The sequence below is a fragment of the Palaemon carinicauda genome, chromosome 5, assembly GCF_036898095.1.
Source record: "Palaemon carinicauda isolate YSFRI2023 chromosome 5, ASM3689809v2, whole genome shotgun sequence".
Lineage (NCBI taxonomy): Eukaryota > Metazoa > Arthropoda > Malacostraca > Decapoda > Palaemonidae > Palaemon > Palaemon carinicauda.
Genome location: NC_090729.1, coordinates 96,675,893 through 96,691,509, shown reverse-complemented (window position 1 = coordinate 96,691,509; position 15,617 = coordinate 96,675,893). Strand labels below are relative to the sequence as shown.

The 15,617-nt window shown below is 42.4% G+C and overlaps 1 protein-coding gene across 1 annotated transcript; it reads left to right on the top strand.

Moving 5' to 3' along the window:
* Positions 1-240: 240 nt before the first annotated feature.
* Positions 241-2,461, top strand: LOC137641030 (uncharacterized). Its single transcript, XM_068373481.1, has 3 exons — positions 241-1,065; positions 1,281-1,562; positions 1,670-2,461. Exons 1-3 carry the CDS (start codon positions 241-243, stop codon positions 2,459-2,461), a joined length of 1,899 nt encoding a protein of 632 aa, XP_068229582.1.
* Positions 2,462-15,617: the final 13,156 nt, after the last annotated feature.

The following is a 15,617-nucleotide window of genomic DNA, read 5'->3' as shown; positions in this document are numbered from 1 at the left end:
GCCTTTCAAAGGTTTAGTAGAACAAAACTTAAGACGGCAATTGTTTAATTTGCCACATCCTAAGCATGATGCAAAACAATTAAAGGATTTCCTTACGAAATGGAATAATATCACTGGACAGTTAGAAACTGAACGGGTAAACCTACTGGTGATCCTCTTGAAGAGGAAATTATCCTCAAATGCTTGTCCGATGAAACCTTGATATCGTTACAAGAAAGGTATAATACTCCCATACTTAGTATGTGTCAATTGAAGGAGGTCATTGCGAGATTAAGTCAAGTTTTATGTCCTAATAGAATGAATGACAGTACATCATCACAATCAAACACTGTTAAGGGCAGCCCCTACCGCAACAAGGGTTCGAAAAACGAACGCCAGGCCCATTTGCTTAATGGTGCTTTCAGAACTAACGTTCAAGCCACTCCTAGGAAACACACTTTGTTTTGTTGTTTTTGTCAAGGTGAACACAGCGGCAAGGTCTGTATGAAATATGCTACTTTAGAGTCTAGAAGAGCACGTATTTATGAATTACAGTTATGTTTTGGTTGTTTGAGAAAGAGTCATCGTTCATTTGAGTGTACTAGTAAGTCCAATTGTTTCAACTGTAACGGTAAACATCATACATTCTTATGTGTCAGATTAATGCCTAATCCTACTGGTGTTAATGTAAATTCGTCTCGGAAACAATCAGGTACTAGATCAGACCCTAGTAGAGTAGATAATAACCCTGTAGTAACTGTTCAATCGCAACCTAGTTCTACTACTACTCAGCAAGCAGCTACCACTAGTAATCAGAGTAACTCTCAGAATAATGTTAATAGTAATCGAGTAGCTGTTAAAAGCGTTGTATCTCTTCGACCGACAGCATTACCCACAGCAACACTTCAATTGACTAATGAAAAGAATCGGATTTCGGTTCGAGCTTTCTTGGACAGCGGATCCCAAAGAACATTTATTAATCCAGAAGTTGTTGAGAAATTGAACTTAGTACCGATAAAAAGAGTGGGACTAACATTAATTCCATTCGGAGATAGAGTTGAAACTAATTTGTTTGATGTAGTACGGGTGAAGGTTCAAGCAGGTACTAAACGTATAAATTGAATGCTGTTGTTTGTGATCATGTTAACACTTCTATACACACACCTGGACTACATAACGTATATCTGCGATTGCAAGAACGAGCTGTTAAGCTAGCAGATAGATATGTTGAATCAGATACCCTAAGTGACATAGGTTTGATTATTGGTGCTGACTATTATAATGCATTTGTCTATTGTCAGGATAAATATGAGGATGTAGGTTTGATTAGTAGCACCGCTGGTGCTGTTATCTTTGGTCCTATACCAAAGTGGGCCTGTAATGTAGTCAGCGATGAAGCAAATGTAAGTTCTGTAATAGGTACACTGAGCATAGTTTGTTCAAGAATCTCTGCTCCTGTAAATCCCCTTGATGATGAGGATATTTCTAGATTATGGTCATTAGATACGATTGGCATCGGTGAGGATGCACGATCTTATAACGATCAAGCAACAATCGAACATTTCAGCGTAACTATTGTGAAGGTTGGTAACAAATTTACTGTTGATTTGCCATTTAGGAATAATGCTAGACCCCTACTGGTTATAAAAAGGCATCGGGTCAATTGTATTCATTTAGGAAAACCTTTCAGTCTAAACCAGAATTGTTTGATCAATATCAATCCGTTTTGGACGAGTATGTCAAGCTAGGATTTATTGAGGAAATAGAAGTAGAGGATGACTCTTTTCATCCGATTGATGGCATTAACCATTATTTACCTCACCATCCAGTTTTTAAGGAATCTGCTACGACTCCAATTAGGATAGTTTTTAATGCTAGTAGTAAGGAGTCACAACAAGCCAACTCCCTCAATGATTGTTTGCATGCTGGACCTAATCTGGCAATGAAACTGACAGATATGCTGGTAGAATTTCGCCAGAATAAATATGCTGTAGTAGCAGACATAAGTAAGGCTTTCCTTAGAAAAGGAATTAATGAAAGTCACAGGAGATTTTTGTGGTTTGATGGTAGAGATTTTAAGAATGTTAAGAATTTTAGATTTAAGGTTTTGTTGTTTGGAGCTACTTTCTCACCCTTTTTGCTTAATCAAACTATACAATATCATTTGCAGAATCACTCAGAGCCCATTGCAAGGTCAGTAATGAAGTCTTTTTATGTGGATAACTTCATGAAAACTTATGAGAATTATGACGATTCAGAACTCGAGAGTCATAAAGTAAATCAAATTATGTTGGGAGCCAATATGCCCTTGGGGGAATGGGCAAGTAATTTGAGTTCATTTAATGATAGACATACACCTGATACTGTGGATTTGAATGCAGTAAAACTACTCGGTCTCCTTTGGGATACCAGTGATGATTCATTGAGAGTAAAGATCCCCATTCAGATTTTTACTTATCTCAGTAATTTAGGCACAGTGTAAAATCCGGACGTCGGACGTCGGACGTCGGATGCCTTCCGGGAGAATAGAAAACCGCTTGTATCACCGGTAAAGGCGCCATAATACACCACTTTTTTGACACTTTTAATTTTCACTGATACTTTCTGTTATTTTCTGAATAAATGTTCGAAAAATATTGATTTATTTTCATTTTATTGAGAATAATCTCAATCGGACGTCAACATTACACTATTTAACTGCCCGCTATTTTATCCTGTTAGGATAAAAGCCGGACGTCGCCCTACCTAGTACTCTCATTCAAACCTCAAGGTGTCGCTAGGTGGCGGTACCGTGGTGAAAGTAGCTAATGGGCACCATCAGCATACTGTAGCTTTCTTTGTACTACTGAATTGCCCCCAGTTGTTCACGCTTCGCTGAGTCTATGCCTGGATGCACTCGCAAGACATAATTGGATTAGTGATACTCATGTGCTACTGATTGATTAATTAGGATCTACTGACTCTTTGACTGGATTATCTCACTTGGCATAATTATAGCTCAAACGTTTACACTGATATAATGGCGACACTGTTTGCAGGCCCTTCACACTTGAAAAGACCTGATTTCAATGTAAGTATACCCTTTATTATCTTCTAATAGTAATTTTACTTTAATAGTTTGATTAGGGGTAATGTAGGCTACAAGTGTTGGCACAAATCGCTCACTAATAAAATAGCCACTGACACCTGCTACTCCTTCTGCTCAGCTACCGACTTATCCTCTGTCTGGTGGAGGGTTACCAGTGGAATCTACTGACTCTGAACAGCCTGAAAGCTCACAGTGCCTTTTTGGGGAACGCACAATCGGCTTAACATACAAGGAAGCTCAGACCATTCTTGAATCTGCCCATAACCAACATGGTATGCAGATAAGGACCACACCACCTGTGGAGCCTCAGGGGGGCTAGATGTTTTTGTTCAGCTGTCAAGAGGATCACACAAAAATCAGTAAGTATCAATAGGTGTATAGCCTTATAGGGCAATAGCTGCAAAAATGGTATGCAGCAGTGTTCTCACCTCAGAAATTTTTTTATAATCAATGTGTCAGTGATACTGCACTGATTAGATTGGATTGTGTTTTTGTCTTTACAGATGATTGGAGATGTGACCAGTATACTTGGAAACTGAACAATGGTATGCAAAAAGTATCCCCAGGGTAAAGGGCAAACTGTAACAATTAAGAAACAGTATCACAAAATGAGTAAGGAGGGTACATTTGTCAGGATAGGGTGGTGGTTAGTGGGAAATCCCTATTTAGTCTTAATACATTACTTAGGTGACCACACAGAATATGAACCAGCACCTCACAAAAACTAAAAAGAACAGACCAGAAATTACATACGAACATGTGGTTCAGTTTTGCAAAAAAATAAAAAAGATTTCGAAGAGCCACCAAGCAATACTTACCAGAAACTTGTTAATGAGCCCCTAAATGGTGAGCATGAGGCAGTTTTAAAACCAAGGAACCACACCCAAGTAAAAAATACAGTTAGAACAGAATCACAGAATAGGAAAATAACCCATGATGATTATTACAACACAAATTTGATAGCACATGAATTGAAAGATTTTGTACACAAGATAATCACTTACCCAGAATTAACAATATACATGGCAAACAATGATACTTTGGCAGATTTCAACAAGTTAGTGATCACAAAATCAGAAGATCAGTTGTATCTGGTATAGGCTATGACACAACTTTCAATTTAGGAAATTTTCATATAACAACTGTATGCTTTCCTTGTATGTTAAGCCGATTGTGCGTTCCCCAAAAAGGCACTGTGAGCTTTCAGGCTGTTCAGAGTCAGTAGATTCCACTGGTAACCCTCCACCAGACAGAGGATAAGTCGGTAGCTGAGCAGAAGGAGTAGCAGGTGTCAGTGGCTATTTTATTAGTGAGCGATTTGTGCCAACACTTGTAGCCTACATTACCCCTAATCAAACTATTAAAGTAAAATTACTATTAGAAGATAATAAAGGGTATACTTACATTGAAATCAGGTCTTTTCAAGTGTGAAGGGCCTGCAAACAGTGTCGCCATTATATCAGTGTAAACGTTTGAACTATAATTATGCCAAGTGAGATAATCCAGTCAAAGAGTCAGTAGATCCTAATTAATCAATCAGTAGCACATGAGTATCACTAATCCAATTATGTCTTGCGAGTGCATCCAGGCATAGACTCAGCGAAGCGTGAACAACTGGGGGCAATTCAGTAGTACAAAGAAAGCTACAGTATGCTGATGGTGCCCATTAGCTACTTTCACCACGGTACCGCCACCTAGCGACACCTTGAGGTTTGAATGAGAGTACTAGGTAGGGCGACGTCCGGCTTTTATCCTAACAGGATAAAATAGCGGGCAGTTAAATAGTGTAATGTTGACGTCCGATTGAGATTATTCTCAATAAAATGAAAATAAATCAATATTTTTCGAACATTTATTCAGAAAATAACAGAAAGTATCAGTGAAAATTAAAAGTGTCAAAAAAGTGGTGTATTATGGCGCCTTTACCGGTGATACAAGCGGTTTTCTATTCTCCCGGAAGGCATCCGACGTCCGACGTCCGACGTCCGGATTTTACATTGTGCCATTAATCAACCCCCAAGTGTACCAGGATTTCCCCCCTTACCACCAGAGTGGGTTAATCATGACGTACCGTTTTCCTGTGTTGGCGTGGGCTATATGGGAAACTAATGTATCTGAGAGTGAAGCTGAAAATGATAAGGCGTATGTCTTGTTATTTACATGCGCTAATTCAAGAGCGATTGCCTTGTATGTGTGCAAGTCCATGAATGCACGAGAATTCATTCTTGTCTTTAGGCAATTCGCAGCAAAACACGGACTTCCAAGGCTTTTAATAAGTGACAACGCACCGAACTTCATTGCAGCAAGTAAGTTTTTAAGGGAAATCATTGAAGAGCCAGAAGTAAGAAATTACCTTACTGATAGTAATTTAGAGTGAAAATTCATTACCCCTAGAGCCCCATGGAAAGGAGGTTTTTATGAGAGACTAATCGGGGTAGTGAAAAGCTGTTTACAAAGGCCCTTATTTAGAAAAAGAGTTTCATTCATAGAACTCCGTACCATCGTGGCCGAAGCTGAAAACATCATCAATAAAAGGCCCCTAACATATGTCAATGAAGATAACGCCAATGATGCACTCACTCCTGCAAAACTCTTATATGGCAGAAATATTAAAATAGCTCCTCCTTTGAACAAGCTCGTCGACTTACCTTACCATAAGAACGTCGATTTGAGGGAGAACTATGCCAAATTGTGTGAGACAATAAGGAAGTTTGAGAAATTGTGGCTACATGATTATTTGTCTTCTCTTACGGAAAGGCACAGGAACGTCAAGTTGTCAAACATCTGTCCTTTAAGAATAAGAGATTTAGTTTTTATAGTTAATGGGATAGTAAGAGATACAAGTACCCTTTAGGAATCATCGAGCAACTCCATGCAGGACCTGATAATGTCATAAGGACAGTTCAGGTAAGAACGGCAAGTGGAAATTTTACGAGACCACTGAATCAAGTCATTTCACTTGAATGTAATGTAATAGAGATGTTGTCAACAGATAACGAACAAGATGAAGAAGGTGAGGTCGAATCCGTGGACGTAGGAGATGACCTGGAGAGTGTTGCGAAGGATGAAACACCATATGCCCCACAATTACAGTCAGATGACGTGTGATCATCTTCCTATGAGAAGAGCTGCTGTTAAAGCCGAAGGACACAGGAAACACTTGATTCGAAAGGGAGCTTTGTAAGGCTTTATAAATGTGTTGTAAGATTCTTCCCCTTCTTTTGTGGGGGAGGGTGTAAGAAATTCCTCTCACAACAATTTAACATAACATTTTTGTGTATGCATCTGTTTAACCATAATCTTCCTCTTACCGTAAGGTTATTAGTATTGCGTGTTCATAGGGGTTATTGATTTATTTATAATTGAGAATTGTCGTTTATCGGGTAATTGGCAAACAGGAATTATGTTGTTGCATTCGTGTCTTTATTCGTGAAACCAAAATTTGCATGTCTTCGTATTTTGTAGAAATATGTTCTTTGTTGCATGTTATGATAAGAGTTAAAGACCCACATCTTACGAGAGAATGACACTCTTACGTTATTGTTTATTTCATGCATGACTATAGTTTTAGTATGTCGCATTTTACGTATGGTCAATCACCGTAAAATATGCTTACAAAATGTTAATAGATGTTTCAGTTTCAATAATATTCTTTTATGTACTTCTAGCGAATGTGTTGTGCAGCGTGCGGTAGTAGTTGAAGGTGGTACTAACTTGTTTACATCTCGCCAGAGAATCCATTAGTTGAGGTCAAAGGTTAAAAGACAACGAGGGCAGTGTTCGCCCTATGATTCACCTAGTTCGCGCTCCTTCATAGATGTATGGGCGTGCCACTACCCATGATCATATTTGTCACACACCACCAACCAGCTAATTACATTTAAAAAATGTGTTTAAAATTGCATACTGTGTGTTTTGATTTTATTTTTATGTTGATCTTTGAATTTGCTTCAAGGTTTTTTGAGTTAATGTAAATCTTGTAGGCAGTCTTACTGTAAGGACAGTGAGACAAGCGTCACCAAGATCAACTGATACTTTATTCGAATGTGCACGGGAGTATATTACAAGGTGCGGACGGAAAGGTAGGATGACGCTGGCACCAAATCAGATTGAAGTGCCCGCCAAAATATATGTGTTTTCTTACACTTACAAATATATGAATTATGGGTTAACAGAAACATGTTATGAAATGATACATATGTCAAAATGTAGCTCTGGTAGAGCGGAATATATATACATGGGAAACCACAGTTTGGCGAAAAGAGAATTCAAATAAATAAGTAGTTTGTCGATTTTCTGGACGTCGAAGGGATCGGTGTCCTTACAAGTACTCCCCCCCCCCCAAGACATTGGGCGGCGTAGAGGGCTGATGATCAATCTTCGTATCTTTTCGGGCGTCGGAGGGTTCCTCTTGTTTTTGAACGGAGGGGCGCGCTGGCGGTCGGTGTAAGGATCTCTTCCTCTTGTCGTCGTTTGATGAATTTTCTTTCGTTGGGCGGCTTGTTTTGAGGCGGAACTCTGGATCTGCCAGGTCCGGCGGAGGCGGTGTCGCTTCCTTCGAGAAACGCTGGTTTCACGCGGTCTATTGAGACCCAGTCCTCTTGGCCATGGACGTCGAGAAGGAAGGCTTTCGTTGTCATTTTGATTACCCGGTAGGGACCTCGATAAGGTCTAGTCAGTGGTTGTCGATGAGCGTCGACACGGACGAAAACGTACCTGCAGTCATCCAGGCTATTTGGCTTGAAGTGCTTGGTTCTGTCCTGGTAAGTTTTGAGACACGGCCTGAACTTCCTGGCGATGTCCCTTAGGTGATCCAGCTGCGTGTCGTCAGTTGATGAGGGAAAGAATTTGCCAGGAACTGCGAGTGCTTCCCCGTAAACCTTTTCGGCGGGCGAAGGTTCGCCGTCTGCGCTAGGGACGGTGCGAAGGCCGAGGAGTACCCAAGGAAGTCGTGATTTCCAGTCCCCGTCGGTGCAGCTCGCCATCAGAACGCCTTGAGGGCGCGGTGAGTTCTTTCGACCATGCCGTTTGCCGCGGGGTTGTATGCCGTGGTGCTGTGGAGCGTCGTCCCCATCAGGTTCGCCAAAGCGAGCCGTATTTCTGAGAGGAAAGCGGGGCCTCTGTCAGTCGTGATGTCGTCAGGAACGCCAAACCTGCTCATCCAGCTTGACAGGAGGGCTTCGGCGCATGCTTGAGTCGTAGCTTCAGTCATCTGCGATGCCTCCAACCACCTCGTGGAGCGATCGATGATCGTAAGTAGGTAGCGAGCAGATCCAGAAGGGGGCAATGGTCCCACGACGTCGATGTGTATATGGCCGAAACGTCTTTTTGGCTGGGGAAAATCGTCTACCCCCGATTCGGTGTGACGGCTGACCTTGCTTGACTGGCAGTTGATGCATGACTTCGCCCATTCCCGGGCATCCTTTTTTATCCCTGGCCAGACAAACTTTTCAGACAGAAGGCGAGCGGTGGTGCGTCCTGAGGGGTGTGAAAGTCCATGGATGATATCGAATATTTTCCTTCTGCAGGAGGCTGGTACCCAGGGACGTGGGCGGCCCGTGCTGGTGTCGCAAAGTATAGTTACTCCTGCTGGTCCGAGGGGAATTGCACTTATCTTGAGCCCGGATGGCCCCGTCAGGTGATCCTGTGCTTCTCGGTCGGTGCGTTGTTCGGTTGCGAGATTGGCGTAGTCGATTCCCAGGTGGATCGCGTCAATTTCAATCCTTGAAAGGGCGTCTGCGACTGGGTTTTTCTTTCCTGGGACGTAACGTATGGTGCATCCGAATTCGGCGATTGATGCGAGATGATGTTGTTGTCGGGAGGACCATGCGTCCGTCGATTTCGTGAAGGCGTGTACGAGGGGTTGATGGTCCGTCGCGATCGTGAAGGGGGTACCCTCCAAGATGTGCCTGAAGTGGCAGACGGCGAGGTAGACGGCGAGGAGTTCCCTATCGAAGGTGCTGTATCTCGTTTCGGCGGGTTTCAATTTCTTGCTGAAGAATGCCAGCGGTCGAGGAGAACCATCGACGAGTTGCTCAAGCACAGCCCCACAGGCGACGTTGCTGGCGTCGGTCGTTAGTCGTAGGGGCGCGTTGTCGTCGAAATGAGCCAGGGTGGTGGCATTCGCAAGGGCATCCTTCGTCCGAGCGAATGCCTGTTGCTGGGGCAAACCTCACTCGAGTTTTTTTGCTTTTCCTTTCAGGACGTCGTCGAGGGGTGACAGGGTTTGTGCGATGTTGGGGATGAAGCGCCTGTAGTAATTGACCATTCCCAGGAACTCCTGAAGTTGGCGGATGGTCGTAGGCATTGGGAACTTCCTGATGGCGTCGACCTTGGTTGTCATGGGTTTTACCCCGCGCGAGGATACGCGGTGACCAAGGAAATCCACTCCCTCCGCACCGAACGTGCATTTGTCGAAGCATACGACTAGGCCGTTCTCCTGTAGGCGTTTGAGGACGGTGCGGACGTGCCCCCGGTGTTCCTCCTTGGATTTCGAGAATATCAGGATGTCGTCGACGTAGCAGACGCAGAAAGGTAGGTCACCCAGAATGCTATCCAATAGTCGTTGGAAGGTCGCCCCGGCGTTGCGTAGACCGAAGGTTGAGTATGCGAAGGTGTAGGATCAGAACGGCGTTACAATGGCAGTTTTTGGGATGTCTTCCGGGAATACGGGGACCTGGAAATAAGACTTGAAAAGGTCCATCTTGGTAAAATACTTTGCGCCGTGCAACGCGTTCGTTAGGTCCTGCATGTTGGGCAGCGGGTAATGATCGGGCGTTGTGATGAGGTTGAGGTGCCTGTAGTCGCCGCAAGGTCTCCAGGACCCGTCCGGCTTTTTAACCATGTGCAGGGGTGATGCCTAGGGGCTCGATGCTTTCTTACAGATAACCATGCGTTCCATGTCCTCGAAGGCGCGTTTGGCATCCTTCAGTTTCTGGGGCGGGAGGCGGCGGAATTTGGCGTGAGTGGGAGGTCCTGTCGTTGTGATGTGGTGGTAGATACCATGCTTGGACGGGGAACCTGGCGAGTGTCGGAGCTCGGGCTTGAAAACCTCGGGAAATTCTCGTAGGAGGTCGGCGTAGGGGTGCGTCGTTACGGTGGATACGGACATTGTTGCAGGGCCGTGTTCTAGGGCGCGGGACTGGCAGGTTCCCGTGTCGATGAGACGTCTGTTAGCGACATCGACGAGGAGTCCATGGTGGGCGAGGAAATCCGCACCGAGGAGGGGGCGATTGACGTCGGCGATAGCGAAGGGCCAAGAATACGAACGGCCCATGATAGATATCTTGAGGGTCTTGATCCCATAGCACCGTATGGGAGATCCGTTGGCGGCGATGAGCGAGGGAGCGTTTTTGTCGGGACCACGGTCTAGGTCGGACTTTGAAGGAGGGAACGTTGACTGCATTGCGCCGGTGTCCACCATGAGTCTACGGTTGGAAATGGTATCGAGGATATAGAAACCATTTTTGTTTTGGTTAACTGCGGCTGCGATGGTGGCAGGTGGATGCTTCTGGCGTCATCTTCCAGGGAAACTGCATGGTGCTCTACATTTCTTGGCGTCACTGCCGAACTGTTGGTGGTAGAAGCACCATGCTGGGTTAGGCCTAGGGTTCGGTCGCGTCGGTTGCGGTGGTTTCTTTCTTGATAGAATGTTGATCTCGTCGTCCTCAAGGGCCATTGCCGAGGAGTATATGGAAGAGCAGCTGCTGAAGGAGGAGAACGGAGGCGGTGTTGACGATGATGCTCCGAGGCGAGATGCTTTGGAGGCCTCGTGGAGCTTCTGAGCCTTCGACAGGAGTTCGTTCATCGGGAGCGTATCGGCGTCTGTCAATTGGGCCCGTACGTCCTGTGGTAGGCGTCGAAGAAAGATTTCGCGAGATAAGCTAATCTCACGTCGTCGGCCGTTGCTGTCTGTTTCGGGGAGCATGAGCAGGCCGGTTAGCTCGTCCCACGCCTCGACAGGAGAGGTGTCACCCATGGGCTTGCCGGCGAGGTCCAGTACTTTCTGTGCCCTTGCTGAGACGGAGAGGGAGTAGATACCGATGAGTTTCGTTCTCAGGTCGTCGTATGAAACTTGGCCGGCCTGGGCGTCGAGCCATGGGGAAATCTTGTTGAATACCTCTTCAGGTATGGAGGTGAGAACGATGTCGGCCTTGGCGCAGGAGTCGCTGAGTCTACGACGCGGAAGAGTACGTCCGCTCTCAGGAACCGGGAAGCGGTGTTGTGTTGAGAAAAGGGCGGCAGTTTGACTTTAGGCGTGGAGGCGAGGCCGTTGGGTGCGATGGGCGTGTTGCTTCCTGCATCGTGGCCAGACGACGAGTCGGCGAAGAGGTGAGAAGTTGATATGTCGGTTAAGCTCATCCTACTGCCTTACGTTCACCGAAGTGTGGGAGAACCAAAGGCAGGCTCGTGCCTAAGGTAACGGAGTATGTAAAAGGTAGCACGGCCGTAATAAGTTCGTTAATGGCAAAGCCAAAACCGCTGATGCTACTTTCTACTCCGGGGTCACCAGTTGTAAGGACAGTGAGACAAGCGTCACCAAGATCAACTGATACTTTATTCGAATGTGCAAGGGAGTATATTACAAGGTGCGGACGGAAAGGTAGGATGACGCTGGCGCCAAATCAGATTGAAGTGCCCGCCAAAATATATGTGTTTTCTTACACTTACAAATACATGAATTATGGGTTAACAGAAACATGTTATGAAATGATACATATGTCAAAATGTAGCTCTGGTAGAGCGGAATATATATACATGGGAAACCACAGTGTGGCGAAAAGAGAATTCAAATGAATAAGTAGTTTGTCGATTTTCTGGACGACGAAGGGATCGGTGTCCTTACATTACATACTTTGTAATTGTATAACTTGTCTCCTTTCCTGTTATAAAATCTGAATGCACGACGAAGGAGACAGCTAATAATACCTATTCCCTAATATCGCTAGAGGGTCTGACCCTCTCTTTTGTTCTTCTCCTGTACTTCTCTTTCTCCCTATTTCCTTAATCTTTCCCATCCCGAGTACCTGCCTTTGAGCTATAAATTTGATTGTATCCAGGGGTACTCTTCCTTTCCCATTATTCCCTACTTCCCTATTATTATTATTATTATTATTATTATTATTATTATTATTATTATTATTATTATTATTATTATTAGGAGACAGCTTTTTGCTCAGGGCCTCAGGCTCAAACTTTGAGCTGATCTGTTATCGGGTGTCGTGGTGGTGGTGGTTGTGTGTGTGTGTGTGTGTGTGTGTGTGTGTGTGTGTGTGTGTGTGTGTATAAGACTAGAAGTGGTAATTTACCCTTATTCGTTTAACTTTGTCGTAATTTTGTTAATGTGCCATTGACTTATAAACCCCTTGAGTGTGTCTTTGCATAATCACTCATTTATGTAAAATTTAACTTTCACCTATTAAAAGTAAGTTTGACTACAATTCAACAAGTGCGTTTCGATATCCTCCATTGATTTATTTTGTTTGAATGCATAGTTGGTAATTAAGAAATGATCTGATACTTACTTAACATCAAGGTGTTCATACTAAGAAGTTTGTGCAACTTATAGAAAACGAGACTACAAACTGCGGTCCTCTAACGTCGGAAAATCTACCCGTGAGTACTCGCGAGAGAGAGAGAGAGAGAGAGAGAGAGAGAGAGAGAGAGAGAGAGAGAGAGAGAGAAAACAACCTTGTCTTGTTGTATCTTATTGAAACTTATGAACTGGGTTCATGTCAGTAGGGACTGCTCAGTAGATGAAAGGACTTAGCGTGTAGTCCTATTGTTGGGAGTTATATGACTGTAGTACTATTCAGTATCGGTTATACTGATTAATGGTTTATTGGGGGAAAGAAATCTCCCGTTATTCCTTAGAAGCCGTAAAGGGAGCAGTGGTAGTTATTACAAAATTATTTTTGTAGCGACTTTATAGTCAGTAACAACATTAAGTTTACAGTCCACTTTATCCATCATTTTTTTTCCACCACAAATGATCTCTCTGTAATTTTAGTCTTCTGGAAGAGTTTTAAACGATAAAGATGCATTCTGAGTAATAATCTGTCTGAGATTTTAATCTTCTGGATGAGTTTTAAACGTTATAGATGTATTCTGTGCAATGATTTTCCTGTAATTTTAGTTTACTTGAAGCTTTATTAACGGTAAAGATGTATATTTTTTAAAAAAATGATCTTTCTTTAATTATAGTCTTTTGGAAGTTTTACACATTACAGATGCATTCTGAGTAATGATCTTTCTCTAATTTTAGTCTTCTGGAATCGTTTTAAACGTCATAGATGCATTCAGACCAATGATCTCTCTGTAATTTTAGTGTTTTAGAAGCATCTTAATCGTTATAGATGCATTCTGAACGATGATTTTTCTGTAATTTTAGTCTTGAAGCATTTTAAACGTTAAAGGTGTATTCCGAAAAATCTTCTCTCTGTAATTTTAGTCATCTGGAAGTGTTTTAAACGGTATGGATGCATTCTGAGCAATGAGCTTTCGGAAACTTTAGTCTTCTGGAAGCATTTCAAACATATAGATGCATTCTTAGCGATGAATTTTCTGTAATTTTAGTCTTTTGGAAGCGTTTTTAACATTATAGATGTATTATGAGCAATGATCTTTTTGTAATTTCAGTCTTCTAGAAGCATTTCAAACGTTATAAGTTCATTCTGAGCAATGATCTTTCTGTCAGTTTAGTCTTCTAGAAGTATTATAGATGTTATAGATGTATTCTAAGCAATGCTATTTCTGTAATTTTAGTCTTATGGAAGCTTTTTAAACGTTTTTAGATGCATTCTAAGCAATGCTCTTTATGTAATTTCAGTCTTCTGGAAGTATTTTAAACGTAGCACATGCAATATAGCGGAGGAAATTTCACACGTAATGATAAATTGTGGGAAATATAATCTGCAAAGGAAGGATTTAAAAGTAAAATTAACAGGCCTCAAATTGAATTGCTCTTTGAATAATATATTAGGAAAATATGAAGAAAGGGATGTACAGGGGAGGGGGAAAACTGCTTTTATAACATTTCTAACTAAAACTTATTTACTAAATACATTTTAATCATCTGTAAAATTAACTATCCAACAGAGGAATAAGGATTAAATTTAGTCTTTAAACCTACAGAAATGTCCTTTTGTAAAGAGACTACATTTAATGCAACGGTTCTGCAACAGAGAAACCACAGGAAGTTGTTTTAAATATAAATTAATGTAAAAGTTTAAAAAAACAAACTGTTTGATATAATTGCACTATAAAAACAACTCCAATGGAAGGGGGAGCATGAATATTGTTTGAATAACAGGTATTATGCCTTGTGTGGGGGAGTGAAATATCATTCATTCCATTCGGCGAAGGAGTTAACATTTACTGACAGACCAACACTAAAATTTGTCAACTGCATTGATTAGATCTAATGTTGTATTTTGTATCCTATTTACAGAGGAGTGCATTGGCTCCAAAGATTGGGCCAGACCTCCTACTAGAGTTAGACGAAGAAGAAGAGTGTGCCAGAGAAATTTGTGATATTTGCCAAACGAAAATATTGAGGAGTGTATTGTGCATTCACCTGTCTGAATGTGACATTGTACAAGCACTATAACGTTGTACCTTGAAAGCGTCAAATTTGTATATACTCATGTTGCGGCACATCATAAATAGACAGTATGACCCCCTTAACAACAGGCTATTATATTCACTGGCCAAAGGTAGGCTACTCAACTACTAAAGCTACAGTAGCTTCTTTAGTAAACATATACAATATCACCACTCATCCTACAATCCCATTTTCAATGGCGACTATAATCCCCTCTGTATTCTGTTTAATGGGGCTGTAAGGGGATGTTTACTAACCTAAGGTAACCCCACATAACCTGGCGTAGTCACTGTGTCCTTACTTGTTGGGGATGAGGTAGGCCTGAACCCTCTTGGAGACTTGAGCTAACTTTAAAAAAAAAATACTCGTAATTACGTTTAAACGAGGATGGCGTAACCTTGGAAAGTTTCATGGAATATGTTGGATTTGTTAGATCAATATTGTATGAATTGAAATACCTGTCAAGTTAGTCGAATGTCAGACACTCACTACCTATTCCTACAGTAGAGGTCACTGGGGGGTCATGAAGGTCGTTAGCCTCTCCCCAGCTGAGGATACAACGAAATAGGTCGGGGTAAATGGGTTTATGTCAGATCAGGTCATATCCAAGTTAAATGGGAGTTTATGTTGTATATTTAAAGTGCGTTGTTCCTACATAAACACAAAACTTCATCCTATAATAGGAATGTGTAGCTGGTAAGCCTACCTCACCGACAGGCCATTGAGATTCTTTGTTTCCAGCCCTGGTATGGTAAAGACATACTTCTGCCATCCTTGTATGGCTGTTTTGATATTTTGATTTTTCCTTTAGATGCATGTGGTGGAAGATTGTTGTGTGCATGGGAAATTTAAGAAGAAAAAGGATTTGCAGTTGTTTTCCAATACCTCCAAATGTTTGACAGTTTTCTGAGCAAATCTGCCAATCTCCATACAATATTCTTGTTCCGG